This window comes from Nanorana parkeri, unplaced genomic scaffold (assembly GCF_000935625.1).
Source record: "Nanorana parkeri isolate BGI_ZX_2015 unplaced genomic scaffold, ASM93562v1 scaffold1220, whole genome shotgun sequence".
Taxonomy (NCBI): Eukaryota; Metazoa; Chordata; class Amphibia; order Anura; family Dicroglossidae; genus Nanorana; species Nanorana parkeri.
In genome coordinates this window covers 496074-510750 of record NW_017307488.1, presented here as the reverse complement: position 1 = coordinate 510750, position 14677 = coordinate 496074, and the positions used below count along the sequence as shown (strand labels likewise).

The window sequence follows — 14677 nt, the reverse complement described above, 5'->3', positions numbered from 1 at the left end:
CGTAATTTTACCCCTGACATCTTAATACCATCTGGGTTATATGCATAGTTGCCATTCATTACGGGCCTCCACAATTCTTATACATACTGTATGTTTTTTCCAGAGTTATTTTTATATTTGCTTTACATAATATGACATAACTGACATAAATGACATGACTTTGACATAATATGTTTGTTTTCAATGGCTCCCCTAGGTGTCAACGGTCTACTATTAATCCCCCTTAATATTCCTGTACTATACAAATTTTATATAAGGTTACCAGCCTTATGCGTATACCAAATTTTACTAATCGGTTTATATATTATTTTCCTTTATTTCAAATGCTTCTCTGTTTTTCCAATGTTCAATAACTTTATGGTGCCATTATTCAAAATCTGATAGTGGATATGACTTTGATATTTAATTTTGGGTTCTCCGTCATATGCTTTCTATTTTCATTATGTTCCTGCTGTGTATGAATGGGTTCCCGCCTACCGCTAGAGCCTGCAGCTCTGTGCGTTTCAGTCTCCTGTCCCACATGCGTGAAGCGTTGACGGAGACTTACATTATCAGCAACCCTGATGTAGTGTTCTGTCAGGAAGTGCCCTGTGTTCCACACGGTGTCCTGGCAGGAATACCAGACCTTGCAAAAAAACAGGAACAGAGAGATTTGTGTCCTTGACATGAGTAAGATTTATTCAACATATGTTGGGCAGTATGATAGCCAGCATACTACACCCAAAAAAAAAGATTGCATACATTTTTAAGCAAAGGCACATTAGCATAATTCATGAGACACATCCCAGTGGCATCCCACACTGGGCAGGCACGGAAATACAAATCATCCAAAAATATTTGATTATTTATCACAGCTTTGAAATGGTTAATTCTCTGAAACCACAGAGCCACTCCCACAATTGCATCATCTTTACTAATCAAACCGAAACAGTAATAGAAGAACTAATGTTTCTTTTGTTGTGGGCCGACTTGGTCTGGTGTCTGAAACTATACCATATTTGGGAGTATTGGTCAATTAATCATCAGCTCATAAGTCTAACAAGTTGCAAATATAGCAAATTATGCAAAACCTGTGAATTTATGTACATAGAGACTTTTGTTCAGATATTCAGCAAATGGAGTCTTGAACAAGATAAAACAAATGGATTGTTAGCCTAACCAACTTTTCCACCTCAACGGCGCATGCGCTGGTGGACGAGGCGGAGCCAACTCCCTGCTTGGTGTCCTGAGACCATAACAACAGGTTGATGTGCGCACAGTAACGGCTGTGACCGCTGTGCACGCCCTTTCTATCCACATGCCGGCATCTGTAAGTAATTTTGAATCTTATGGTGGGAATGCTAGTTTATGATGTTTCCAGGGTTAGGAGGTTTACTCCCTTTGCAAATTTGAATATGCCTATTTAAAGGGTTTTGTTGGTGTACTTGGTGTCATTCTGAGCCTGATGAAGGGGACCCTGCACAACCCCGAAAGCTTTTGCATTTGAATGACAATGTTTTGTCATTAAATGGACTGATTTCACTTTACCCTTGGTGAGCTGGTGACATTCTTGAACCTTATGTATGTTTTATGGTGCCATCCATAGTCATTGCAAGCACCCACCTGGAATCTACAGGTTATACTTTGAACCGGTAAGGAGTGCAGCAAGACACAATTGTATTTCACCTGTGCTGGAAGACACAGATCTGATCCAGTGGCTGAGCAGTGCTGTAGCTGGTTCTACTCCACGCGAGATCACAGCTATTAAGTACTTCCTGGTCATCAAGTGTCAGACATTGCTAGGCAATGTGCTTCAGAGGTTCACCTCCTTTGTCAAGCCTTTGTCAAGACAAAGGAGGTGAACCTTTGAAACACGTTGTTGAATGAGCGGTTCCATTTGACCAATCAATGTCCGGATAATTTCCCGGACAACATTTCCCTGCTTCCCAGCTATTTCTATTTGGGAATGTAGGTGAGCCTCCTCCTTAGACATTTTAGCATTACAGGAGGACCTGGATAAAATAGGGTTTTGGGCAACTTTATGGCAGGTGAGGTTTAATGTTTAAAAATTTAAAATAATTTTAAAGGGTTTTGTTGGTGTACTTGGTGTCATTCTGAGCCTGATGAAGGGGACCCTGCACAACCCCGAAAGCTTTTGCATTTGAATGACAATGTTTTGTCATTAAATGGACTGATTTCACTTTACCCTTGGTGAGCTGGTGACATTCTTGAACCTTATGTATGTTTTATGGTGCCATCCATAGTCATTGCAAGCACCCACCTGGAATCTACAGGTTATACTTTGAACCGGTAAGGAGTGCAGCAAGACACAATTGTATTTCACCTGTGCTGGAAGACACAGATCTGATCCAGTGGCTGAGCAGTGCTGTAGCTGGTTCTACTCCACGCGAGATCACAGCTATTAAGTACTTCCTGGTCATCAAGTGTCAGACATTGCTAGGCAATGTGCTTCAGAGGTTCACCTCCTTTGTCAAGCCTTTGTCAAGACAAAGGAGGTGAACCTTTGAAACACGTTGTTGAATGAGCGGTTCCATTTGACCAATCAATGTCCGGATAATTTCCCGGACAACATTTCCCTGCTTCCCAGCTATTTCTATTTGGGAATGTAGGTGAGCCTCCTCCTTAGACATTTTAGCATTACAGGAGGACCTGGATAAAATAGGGTTTTGGGCAACTTTATGGCAGGTGAGGTTTAATGTTTAAAAATTTAAAATAATGCATTTTGGGGTTAAAAACAGGCATGCAGAATACACGTTATTGGGAACTCCAATAGGGAAGTCAGAAGTGGAAAAAGTCATAGTTGACTACAGATTAAACAATAGCATGCAATGTCAGGCTTCAGCAAACAAAGCTAGCAAAGTACTGTCAAGCATTAAAAAGGGTATGTACTGTAGAGACAAAGCAATCATTTTGCCACTTTTTAGATCGCTGATTCGGCCTCATCTTAAGTATTACAGTTCAATTTTGGTCATCAATTAACAGAAAGAATGCCCTGGAGCTGGAGAGGGTAAAGTAAAGGGCAACAAAAGTAATTAAGGGGCTGGAGGACCAAAGCTATGACACGAGGTTGCTAAATTTAGCTTTGTTCACTCTAGAAGTGAGGCGATTAAGAGGGGACATGATCTTGATGTACAAATTGTTTAATGGTGTTACTAATATCAGTAATAGACTTTTTACTGTAAACTCCCTAAAGAAGACTAGAAGCCACCACCTAAAACTGGAGGAAAAAAGATTTAACCACAAGGGGCATAGGGGATTCTTTTCAGTTAGAGTGGTAGGACTCTCTTCCATAAGCAGTGGTATCAGCAGAGATTATTGAATTATTAAAAAATCATTTAGATACCTTCCACAGAGACTATAACATACAGGGGTACAGGCAGGATTTCCCGCAATGCCACCGAGGCCTGGCTAGAGGGGCGGTAAAGCCGCCAGGCGGATAGTTTTTTCTTCTTCATTTAGCCCTGTTTCAGGCAAACTGGGATAAATGCAGAGTGGAGAAGCTGGTGCTTTAGTACAATCAGAGCGGAGAACATCCGTTCTCCGCTCTGCTCCGTGTAAACACTGAGACGGACCTGTGTCTTTATTCAACCTCAAATACTATGTAACTATGTAACCTTGTAGTATTCTGTTTTTTGTTTCCTTTTGTTGCACTTAATAGTAGCAATGAGCAGCATGTTAAGTTTGTTAGATCTCATGGCTCCCTAGTGGTCAAAAACAGTTTAGCTCTTCTTTTAATGGGTGTCAATTAATTGAAATTCTCCTTTTCCTTACAGTGAGTAAATACACAAATGTATTTGCGGTGTCTCAGTTTTGTGGCATTTTGTGTGCTCCTTGGAATGGGCTCATCATGGACAGACATAAAAGGAAAAACAAAGGTAATACCCAGAGAAAGTTGTAGGGTAATTTCCACAGACCCTAAGGGGCATATTTAAAAGAGAGAAAGTGACATTTACTGAACATTTACTGGAGGTGCATCTTCCTGGTGCGTATGTTTTAAATTACAGGGATTTATTCAGTTGCAGTAAATGTCACATTCACTGCTTTATAAATATGCCCTGAGGACTTGCATATCAAAGTATCTGAGGAAAAAAATTGTTGCAGAATGTACTGCCCAATAGCAACCAGTCTTATTCCTATTGTTGTTTTCCAACTGTTATTTTTCAGTGCAGATTCCCATCTATTTGGTTTCTAAGAAGCAATGCAAGCCCTCTAGGAATATTATTTTCTATAGACATTAATAAATTAGCCCAGCTACACTGTAGTTCAGTTTATTTAAAGCAGAACTAAAGTATGTCTATATTATATGTGAGTTCACCCAGTGAAGTAGTCGTGCACACCTTTGGCACCTGGGAGAATTTTGGAGTCTTGCACATTGATCCCAGTAGGACAAAGATGTGCATGACAACTTCACTGGGAAGTGATGTCACAAGAGGGGTGTGGCCCACACTGGGTGACACCATCAGAGGGGGTGACACCAAAATGACTGACAGAACTTTAGAAAGGTTTGCAAATTTATTAAAAAGGAAAAACTGAAATATCACATTGGCATAAGTATTCAGGCCCTTTGCAACAACACATGAAATTTAGCTCAGTTGACTCCCATTTCTCTTGATCGTTGTTGAAATGTTTCTACACCTTGATTGGAGTCAAACTGTGGTAAATTAAATTGATTGGGCATGATTTGGAAAGGCACACACCTCTTTACAGAAGGCCTCACAGCTGGCAATGCATACTGTATCAGAGCAAAAGCCATGAGGTCAAAGGAACTGCCTGCAGAGCTCGGAGACCGGATTATTGCAAGGCGCAGATCTGGGGAAGGCTACAAAAAAATTTTGCTGCACTGAAAACTCCCAAAAGCACAGAGGCCTCCATAATTCTCAAATGGAGGAAGTTTGGCACAACCAGGACTCTTCCAAGAGCTGGTCGCCTGGCCAAACTGAGCCATCGGGGGGAGAAGGGCCTTATTAAGAGAGATGACCAAGGACCCAATGGTCACTCAGACTGAGCTCCAGAGATCCTGTGTGGAGGTGGGGCAAAGTTCCAGAAGGACAACCATCACTGCATCCCTCCATTAATCTGGCCTTTTATGGCAGAGTGGCTAGACGGAAGCCAATCCTCAGTGCAAAACACATGGAAGCCTGCTTGGAGTTTGCAAAAGAGCACCTGAAGGACTCTCAGACTGTGAGGAACAAGATTCTCTGGTCTGATGAAACCAAGATTGAACTGTTTGGCCTCCATTCTAAACGTTATGTCTGGAAGAAACCAGGCACGGCTCATTACCTGCCCAATACCATCCCAACAGTGAAGCATGGTGGTGGCAGCAGTGACTGCAAGACTGCTCTATTCAGCTTTCCCTCAACCCTGACCAAAGTACAGAGATATCCTCAATGAAAACCTGTTCCACAGTGCGCAGGACTGCAGACTGGCCCGAAGGTTCACTTTCCAACATGACAACGATCCTAAGGACACAGCAAAGACAACACAGGAGTGGGTTAGGGACAACTCTGCGAATGTCCTAGAGTGGCCCAGCCAGAGCCCTGACTAGAACTCTATTGAACATCTCTGGAGAGACCTGAAAATGGCTGTCCACGACGGTCCACATCCAAACTGACTGAGCTTGACAGGATTTGCAAAGAAGAATGGCAGAAAATACTCCAATCCAGGTGTGCAAAGCTTGTCATGTCATACCCAAACAGACTACTCGAAGGTAGATTAATGAGAAAAAAAGAATTTAAACAACTGTGGTATCAGGCTGCAACATAACAAAATTGAAAAACGTGAAGGGGGTCTGAATACTTTCTGAAAGCACTATATAACGGAAAATTGTATACTTACCTATCAGTAATTATCCTTTCCTGACGCCAATACATGGCAGCCTACTAATTGGTATGGCTCCGCCCCCCGCCCAATCACAGGACCAGTTATACCATAAATTAATACACCCCTCCCAAGGCAACCATTCTCATAACAAGTACTCAATGCGAAAGCCATGGGAGGGTCCGGTATGCTGCCATGTATTGGCATCCAGAAAGGAAAATGACCAATAGGTAAGTATACAATTTTCTGTTTTCCTGACACCAACACGCCAGCATACGAATGGGACATAGCGATTACAACCAGGGAGGGTAATGCTGAGATTTATTTATTTGTTCCACTATTAAACACATTCATAACCTAATTTCACCATGGTCAAAGCTCCTGGATAGACCCTGTAATGGGACAGGAACATGGACCAGGCTACTGCCTTCCAGAATAACTTTGGAGGTACACCGCTAAATTCTATCCATAAGGATGACATCCTTCAGAAGAGCGAACCCAGACTGTGGCACCACCTGCTGAACCAGCCACAATGCATGTGACCTAGTGCACGCAGAGAGCCCATTTCTGATACCTCCAGAAGATGAACAGATTGACCTGAAAGAGAAGGTAACCTCAATGTTCTTCCTCAGCATAGCAGCCACATTTAAGGCATGAGCAGAAACAAATCTTTATTCTGAAATACAGGCTTCCCTTATAAGATTGCATTTAGCCAACTGAACAAAGGGAACTTCGCAACAGGAGAGGCTGAACCTGTGTGGCAGGCCAGAAGAAACCAGCAAGGTGAGGGTAAAAATCAAAAATATTCTTAGTATAACTGGCTTTCAGCAGTGAGGACAGGGAAAAAAATGGCTGCCTTGGGAGGTGTGTTTTAATTTATGGTATAACTGGTCCTGTGATTGGGCAGGGGGCGGAGTCATACCCATTCGTATGCTGCCATGTGTTGGTGTCAGGAAATATATAATATAAAATATACACAAATCTGCTGCTTAATTAAAGCCCTATTAGTCTCCCTCACCCCAAAAAAATATGTATAATACATTAGGGTAGACTACAAACGCTAAAAGGTAAAAATAATGCTCAGGGACTCAAGGGGCTTTGGGGAGAGAGAGAGACTAAGGGAGCACAACTGGCTAATGATTTGCTGCCCGGTTTCCTGATTAGCCGGGAATCCAGGCAGCATGCAATGACTCGCCACCCAGCTTCTCGATTAACCAGGAAGCCATCTCCATGCTCCCTCATCACCAGGTGATGAGTAAGCATGAAGCTAGCTTTCTGGCCAATCAGGAATCAGGGGGGGCGGGTAATGACTCAGGTATCCCAATTGGTCAGAAAGCTGGCCAATCAAGAAGCTGGACGACAAGTCATTAGCCGCCCACCAGATTCCTGATTGGCCAGAAAGCCAGCTCCATGCTTCCTCGTCACCTGGTGATGAGAGAGCATGGAGACGGCTTTCCGGCTAATCGGGAAGCTGGGTGGTGAAACATTACACACTGCGCGGCTTCCTTAATGGGACTTCCGGTATTGGTATTCGGTATCAGCGAGTACTGAGAAAAATCAGTACTCGATACTGAAAAACCGGTATTGGTGCATCCCCAATGTTTAAATTTAACGACAATGCTGTCACCATATTACACGAAGTGGAAAAATAACTGATCTAGTGGTAGGATCAAAGATTGGATGGTTCTCTTTTACACCAGCTTATGCACTAAAATGGCAAGTTTAGTGTGTGCTGTGTGCTGGCGGTGGGGGGAGGCGGCAGTACTATGCAAGGCACTGTTATTTTAATTTCTATTTAAAGGAGAACTATGGGGTTAGGGCTTTACCACATAGTTCTCCTTAGGGTAACGGGAGGACACAAACTAGCGTCCTCCCGTCACCCTAAGCTCAGTATACCGCGAGCTACAGCTTGCGGTATACTGAGACGCCGCAGCTAAAGCGGATCCCGACAATTATGTCTGGATCTGCTCAGCTGCGTGAGTGACAGCTGGCTCTGCCTATCTAGAGGCAGAGCCAGCTGTACCCGCTCCCTCCCCGTCTGTTCCGCCAGTCGGCGCTGGAGGATCGGAGCGGGGAGGGGGGAATCCAGCCGTGACAGGATCGAGAAGTGAGCGAACGCCGGTATGTGTTCGCTCACTTCCCGATCTACTGAGCCGACCTGTGACAGTCTCATTGTCACAGGTCGGCTAGAACTATGAGGTGAGTGAAAAGCACTCACCTCATAGTTCTCCTTTAAAGCTTATTGCAATGTCACAGTGACATGTTTGGTTCAGTTGTATTTACTGCAACTCCGCTGCAGTGCGGTGACTGGTGCTGACATGAGGTGAGGTGTGGAAACATGCGCATGTGTGCATTTTTTCCCACTTTATTGCAATCCTACTGAGGGCAGTGTTGTGATGTTAACAGGGAAATAATAGAAAATAAGTGTCCTTGCAGTGATTGGCATTGATCAGGCGCTGAACATGGTGTAAATGAGCCCTAACTGTAAACAGGTGACATCAACAAGTATAAAAACTGAGAAAAGTAATTAATTGAACTGGACATAAACAGCGGGTCAGCAAAAGCAATTATACATTTAATATAAGGATGCTTATTGCCCTATGTCTGTATGTATATCTCTTATTATATATTCAATTTACACAGATGCACTAAATTGTTAACTTTGACATTTTATTTATTCATTTATTTACTAGATACTGAGAAGCATGATGACCTTCATTCCTCCATCTTATCTCTAACTTTGACTGCTATCCAGTGCATATTGTTTTCACTGTGTGCTTCAATACCCCTTCTCCCTGCACTGTATCCAACTTTCATCTTCCAAGTGTTGAACCGATCGTTTCTGTATGGAGGCAATGCAGCATTTCTTTCTATAGCGTAAGCCAATATATAAACATCAAATGATAATGCTTCAGTATTTTATTTCAAAGCTTGGTTACAAAACATTTAAAGTAAAATTAGAGCTGAAGTGTGACACTGAAACTGTCGGACATCGGCTCTATAGATCGAGAACTGAGTGATCACATATTGCTGATCACTCAGTTCCCGTTCTTTTCCCTGCAGTGACAGTTGCCGCTCCCAGTCGGGATCTTTCCCAATATATGGGCCATAGTTCTCTTTAAAATGATTCGCTTTAGTTCTGCACAGATCTAGCAGTAAAGGAAAACGAATCTATACTTTTTTAAGATGTACAAGTGATCAGGTTGATAAAACTATGTTATTAGTGTGTTGGGCTACTTTCACACGTCCGGTCAGGTCGGTCCATGAGTTTTTCAGCCGGACCTGATTGGATACCCAATGCAAGTCTACGGGCAGCAGCATGTAAACGGATGGGTGTCTGTTTACACCCGATTGCACCTGCATCCGGCCAGGTCCAGAAAGGCAGACTGATCAGAGATCCGTTTCGCGGACTAGATCGTGCCGCATCAAGGGTAATCTGATGTAAACGGACATATGATTCCTGTACCCCATAAAAAATAGTTTACAAAAAAGTTACCCTTTTTCTCCAAAATGGAAGTGGTTAAAGTAATAATAATATCTTAAACCCTTTTCAATAATGAATCCATATTAAACAAATATACATTGGCCAGCAACGTATTTATATACATTTTTTTCCAAGCAGGTAGTCATTATGTTTCAAAACGGCTAGCTCCAGCTCTGCTCAGCTTCCCTGAACTTCATGATGAGTACAAGATCACAAGGAACAGCACAATCTTCAGTAGCTGTTCATTTACTACTTTGGAGAAGGGAAGAGAAAGGTGTGGGGAGCAGGGGCAGGGTAGTGGCTTGCCTTGTTGTGCCTGTGTGTTTGTGGAGACACACACACCTTACTAGAACACAAAAGTATGGCTCTATAGATCCCTGCAAAGGGAAAGGAGCCACCCTGATACAGAGTAACAGGTCCAGTGCTCAGAGGACCAACTGAATATGCAGGTAGCTAAGAAGCTGTGTGAAGTTAGTACCCCACGTTTGTAAAGCCTGAATAAAATTATACCATTAATTTGTGCTGCATTTGTGCCGATTTTGTTCAGTTTTTGAGATATTGGAGAGGAGGCAACTGAGGGGGTGTGGAAACAGCCCAGACAGTCTAGCATTGTGTAAGCAAGTAAGCAGACATTACAAAGATGGCTTCTGACTTTGTCGTTGAGAGAATTCCAGCAGTGTTATCCTCTGTGCTCCTGTTGTGTGATTACTGCCTGGCAGGAGAGGACACCGCCTTAGTTAGCCAGCAAGCTGCAGCCCTGTTTAACACGAAGGGATGCAGAGGCTGACACCACAGCTGATGCCAGAGTCCAGAGACTGCTGCTTTCATCCCAGGAAGACTTTACCGCTGACATCTGAGGTCGACACCTGCTGTACTTCTAGTCCTGGGATGCTCTGCAGATCCAGGAAAGTTGGCTGGAGGAGGCAGGGATGCCTGCTTTCTCGCTGACCAACTCAGGGTCATTACTTCAACGTCAGTACGGGTGAGAGTCCACTGGCCACCATACTACTGTATTCAAGTAATCTGTACTAGCAGAGTTTGGGCCCCACCGACGGCTAGCCTAGTTCAATCCCACTGGCAAGTAGGCTTAGGACCCAGGTCTGCGTGGACTAAGACTGTACTATTGCTTTCACAATTCACCAGGAGATATAATCCAGTCAGTTTAGTATCGTGTGGGAAGTCAGATAGGCAGTAGTATCAGCACCTGCCTGAACATTATAGTGTTTTCTATTGCATGCCTTCTTCTATTGATAATTGCTTGTACCATTATAAAGTTAACACATTACTGTTTAGTAAAGCTTTACAAAACCCCACATGGTGTGCTGGTGTGCTGTGGAGGTCTATTGCAGAGGTGGAACAGAAGGACCCGTTTATCCAGAGGCTCCTTAGGGGGTAGCACTACATGTGGGAGTTTCTCGTTCGGAATCTCTTCTGACACCTCTTGCAGAGTGATGGCAGCACCAATGAGCCAGGCAAACAGTATAGATCCAGACACAGCAATTAAGTGGTGTGAAGAATAGAACAGCCAATTAGGGCTGAGCATCGTAATAGACAGTCCTGATGACAAGTGGACAGAGGAACAGATCCGTCAAGCAGTAAATATACTAGCACCTGATCAGAAAGTGTTTGTGATGGATGTAAAAAACGTTTAAGAAACCTCCCACATGTATGCACTGTTAGAGTTTCCAAGGAGATAGTATTCAGTTAGCTCTTGAAGTTAGAGCGCGGTTACTCCCGCTTAACGCCTCAGCAAGCACAGGAAAAGTCGATTTAACTCTTGCCACTAACGATTGCCATCACACAATCCTCCAGGAGTAGTCTGTCTTGTAAAATATCCACAGCTTTTGGAGAGGTTGCTCGTCAAAGAGACTGTGGGGTTCTCATGAGATACATAAAAGACAAAAGCAACAAAGCACCACCTCCTTGTGTGAAATCTTTTTTTTTTATTTGAATAATAAAAATGGTTAAAAATACTCAATTGTAAAATATAAGTCATGCTAGTCAATAAGAAACCACAAGATCAGTGTCTAAGGAATGTTCCGCTCCGACTGCATTTAAAAACCTGCCTCCGGTCACATCACTATACCATCGTGCCACCGGCTGCTTTTAGGCTCCATTTACGCGTTTCAGGGACATGCCCCCTTCCTCAGAATCACAGCTTGCCTTGTCAAAGAGAGGGGTTTAAAAATAAAAATGAGCCAGTCCGAGGGCAGATCTCTGTATGACTTGCCTCAAATTAATTGGTGAGCTGCACGAACATCAGCCAATGTGGAAATCACTTGCAGCATACAGCCGCACATTATTCCATATGGATTCAACCTAGTTAATTGAAAGGTTAACAGCTTTGAACACAATTGGTGTGATGATTTAACTTGCATGAGGCTGATTGTATAGTCATTTGTACAGAGCTGTCGTATACTAGTATTTGTCTTACCACTTCATATTACTCGGCAACCTTACATTTCCTACTCTCTAAGAACTCTATTTGTTCATAATTGCACCACTCAATTTAGCAATCACAACAATCCTCCAACTGTAGTCACAATTTCTAGGACTCTGGCCTGTGAAAGAGTCTATTAAATAAAATATGAAAAACAACAATGTGACTCCTGACAATGCACACACATATACTTCGCCTCTACATTAACCAACAAAAAATACAAATCATTTACAAAGGTGGAAATGTGCTTAAAAGAGAACCTGTCACCACTAATTTAAGTAAAAAAAATGTAAGTTAAATAAATTAAAAAACACCCAAAAATCTTTTGTAAAGGACCCCTGCCCCACGTTCAGAGAACCAGTCACGTTGGGTGCACCAATGTAAGAAAATGAGTTTTGTGCCACGCATGTTGGATATGGCCACGCATGCCAGAGTGAGAGCAATATTTCTAGGACATTGTCATGTACCTTACAGAGCTTTAGGTGATGAAGACGGCCTCTCTTGCAACTCTAGTCCCAGGACCCCTGAATAGCGGGACAGGTGAGCTGGGGCACAGAGGTGCACAAGTGCCATAAGCAGGTCTTGCTAAAGGAAGTTTAACTTGCAGGAGCTTAACTGAATGGCTGAACAGAAATCACACAGCGAGGAAGCAGGGAGAGAAGGCCCAATGTCTTGGTTGGCAACATGTAGGCAAGGAGGTACCAGGACAGCAGGCGAGATTGTGGTTAGGAAGAAGGCCGAGGTCAGAACCATGTGGGCAAGGTAGTACAAGGCAGGAGGCAGAAGCATAGTCCAAAATTGTAACATGTACAAAAAAAACTGTGTATAAAATATTGCTCTGGGAGAAAAGATTAATCACTTGTACTAGATCAATTTTGAACAGGACCCATACCAGCCAGATTTTAACCAAAAATTCAAAATTTAAAGAACTCCAGGAAAACTTTCTTAACTCTTGCAGTGGGGCTACCCCTTTACTGCAAGGGTTAAGTGCTTGTTTTTGTCTAGGTGCTAAAATAAGCAAGTTATACTCACCTGAAGCACCAAGCCAGCCAGCTGACACAGCCCTCCCTTTAGCCTGTCTCCTCCTTTGCTGTAGCATTGGAAGACCTCAGTGTCCTCACATCTATACACTGTGAATAGACATGATGATTTATGGGACAGACTGCTGCAGAAGAGGGGGAGTGAGGCTGTAAAGACTGTTCTAAGAACAAGCAGGCTAAAAGCATTGGGCGATTATAACTTTTTTTTTTAACCTAGACAAAAACGAGCATTTAACCCTAGCAGTGCAGGGGTAGCCTCACTGCAAAGGTTAATACATTTTTTTTTCCTGGAGTTCATCTTTAAGTGTTATTATTTTGCTGGGAAAAATCCCCCCAAAATATTGTAGTGCCTACGTGCACAGTATTTAATAACTTGTATTAGGCCCTATTTTCAATAGGACCTACACCTGGTAGATTTTAAGTCAGCATTATACAGGTCTATTCACTAAAGGGTGAAGAGTTTGGAGAAGGCAGGAGAAGTAAACAATCTAGGACAAAATAGACGATTTGGAAAAATTCTCCAATTCAGCTTACTTTCCAGTTCAGCTATGTTGTCCTAGATTGTTCACTTATCCTGCCTTCTCCAAACTCTTCACACCTTTTGTGAATAGACCCCATAGTGTTTTTATTTTACCGTGAAAAGCCCCCAAAATATTGTAGTGGGTATGTGTGTTTAAATACTTTGACTAGGCTGCTTTTTCAACAGGTCCTGCACCAGCCATTTTTAAAGAAAGAAATCGACATTAGAGTGTATTTATTCCACTGAAAAAAAGCCCCCAAAATATTGTAGGAAGTATGTGCACAGTCTTTACACACAGAGGCGGCTCTTTAATTAGGCGAGTTAGGCGGACGCCTAAGGCCTCGCGCTCACGAGGGCCTCACAGCCGCCTAACTCGCCTAATCTATAGCAGGGGAAGGAAGGGCTGGCACGACTAACTCGCCTAATCTATAGCAGGGGAAGCGCGGGATGCAAACATCCTTGTTTGCGTCCCGCGCTTCCCCTCCCCCGCCGAGACTGCACTCGCACATTGCCCTGCTGGGACTCACTGCATCCCCAGCTTACTTACTAATGAAGCAGTGCAGCCCCAGCAACAGGAGGAGAGAGACCAGGAGAAACGGCAGCAGTGACAGATTCACTGCAGAGAATCCCGAGTCTCTGCAGGTGGCTGGGGGGCCCTCTGACAGGGGAAGAGCAGGAAGTCATGGCTGGGGCCCAGCACTGCCGGTCTGGCGGAGGAGGAGGTCATTGATGGCCCAGTAATGGAAGATGGCCCAGTAATTCTCTGGGGGCTGTGCAGGATCTCTGCAGGGCCTTGGGTGGGTGTTATGTGTAGAGTCCTGTTTGTTGCTATGTGTAGAGTCCAGTATGTTGCTATGTGTAGAGTCCTGTATGTTGCTATGTGTAGAATCCTGTATGTTGCTATGTGTAGAGTCCTGTGCGTTGCTATGTGTAGAGTCCTGTGCGTTGCTATGTGTAGAGTCCTGTGCATTGCTATGTGTAGAGTCCTGTGCGTTGCTATGTGTAGAGTCCTGTGCGTTGCTATGTGTAGAGTCCTGTGCGTTGCTGTGTCCTGTGCGTTGCTGTGCCCAGAGGGTTGCTGTGCCCAGAGGGTTGCTGTCTCTAGTCTAGTCTTGGAGCTCAAAAGTATCGGTACATGTACTCGTACTTGTACCGAGTACCGTACTTGGTATCTGTGAAACCCTAGTGACCACCATTCTGTGCCCCAGCGCCTGCATGTAGGTCCATCAACTCTGCACACCTTACATGCTGCGCGACAGCCTATCTAGTCCCCCTGCTGTGCCTGCATGTGGATTCAACACATACAGACCAGCCTGTCACCTCAGCGGGTACTGTGCTGTCCCAGTAAGTATGGCACAGCCCCGCTTCCAATGCTG

The 14677-nt window shown here is 43.7% G+C and overlaps 1 protein-coding gene across 1 annotated transcript in view; it reads left to right on the top strand.

Moving 5' to 3' along the window:
• Positions 1 to 14677, top strand: part of SLC43A3 (solute carrier family 43 member 3) — a gene marked incomplete at its 5' end in the record, with an annotated part of 38947 nt that overhangs the window by 10318 nt on the left and 13952 nt on the right. Inside the window, 2 exons of the mRNA XM_018568622.1 lie at positions 3774 to 3875; positions 8511 to 8694. Of these exons, the coding sequence (XP_018424124.1) occupies positions 3774 to 3875; positions 8511 to 8694 (286 nt within the window). The remainder of the gene's footprint in view (positions 1 to 3773; positions 3876 to 8510; positions 8695 to 14677) is intronic.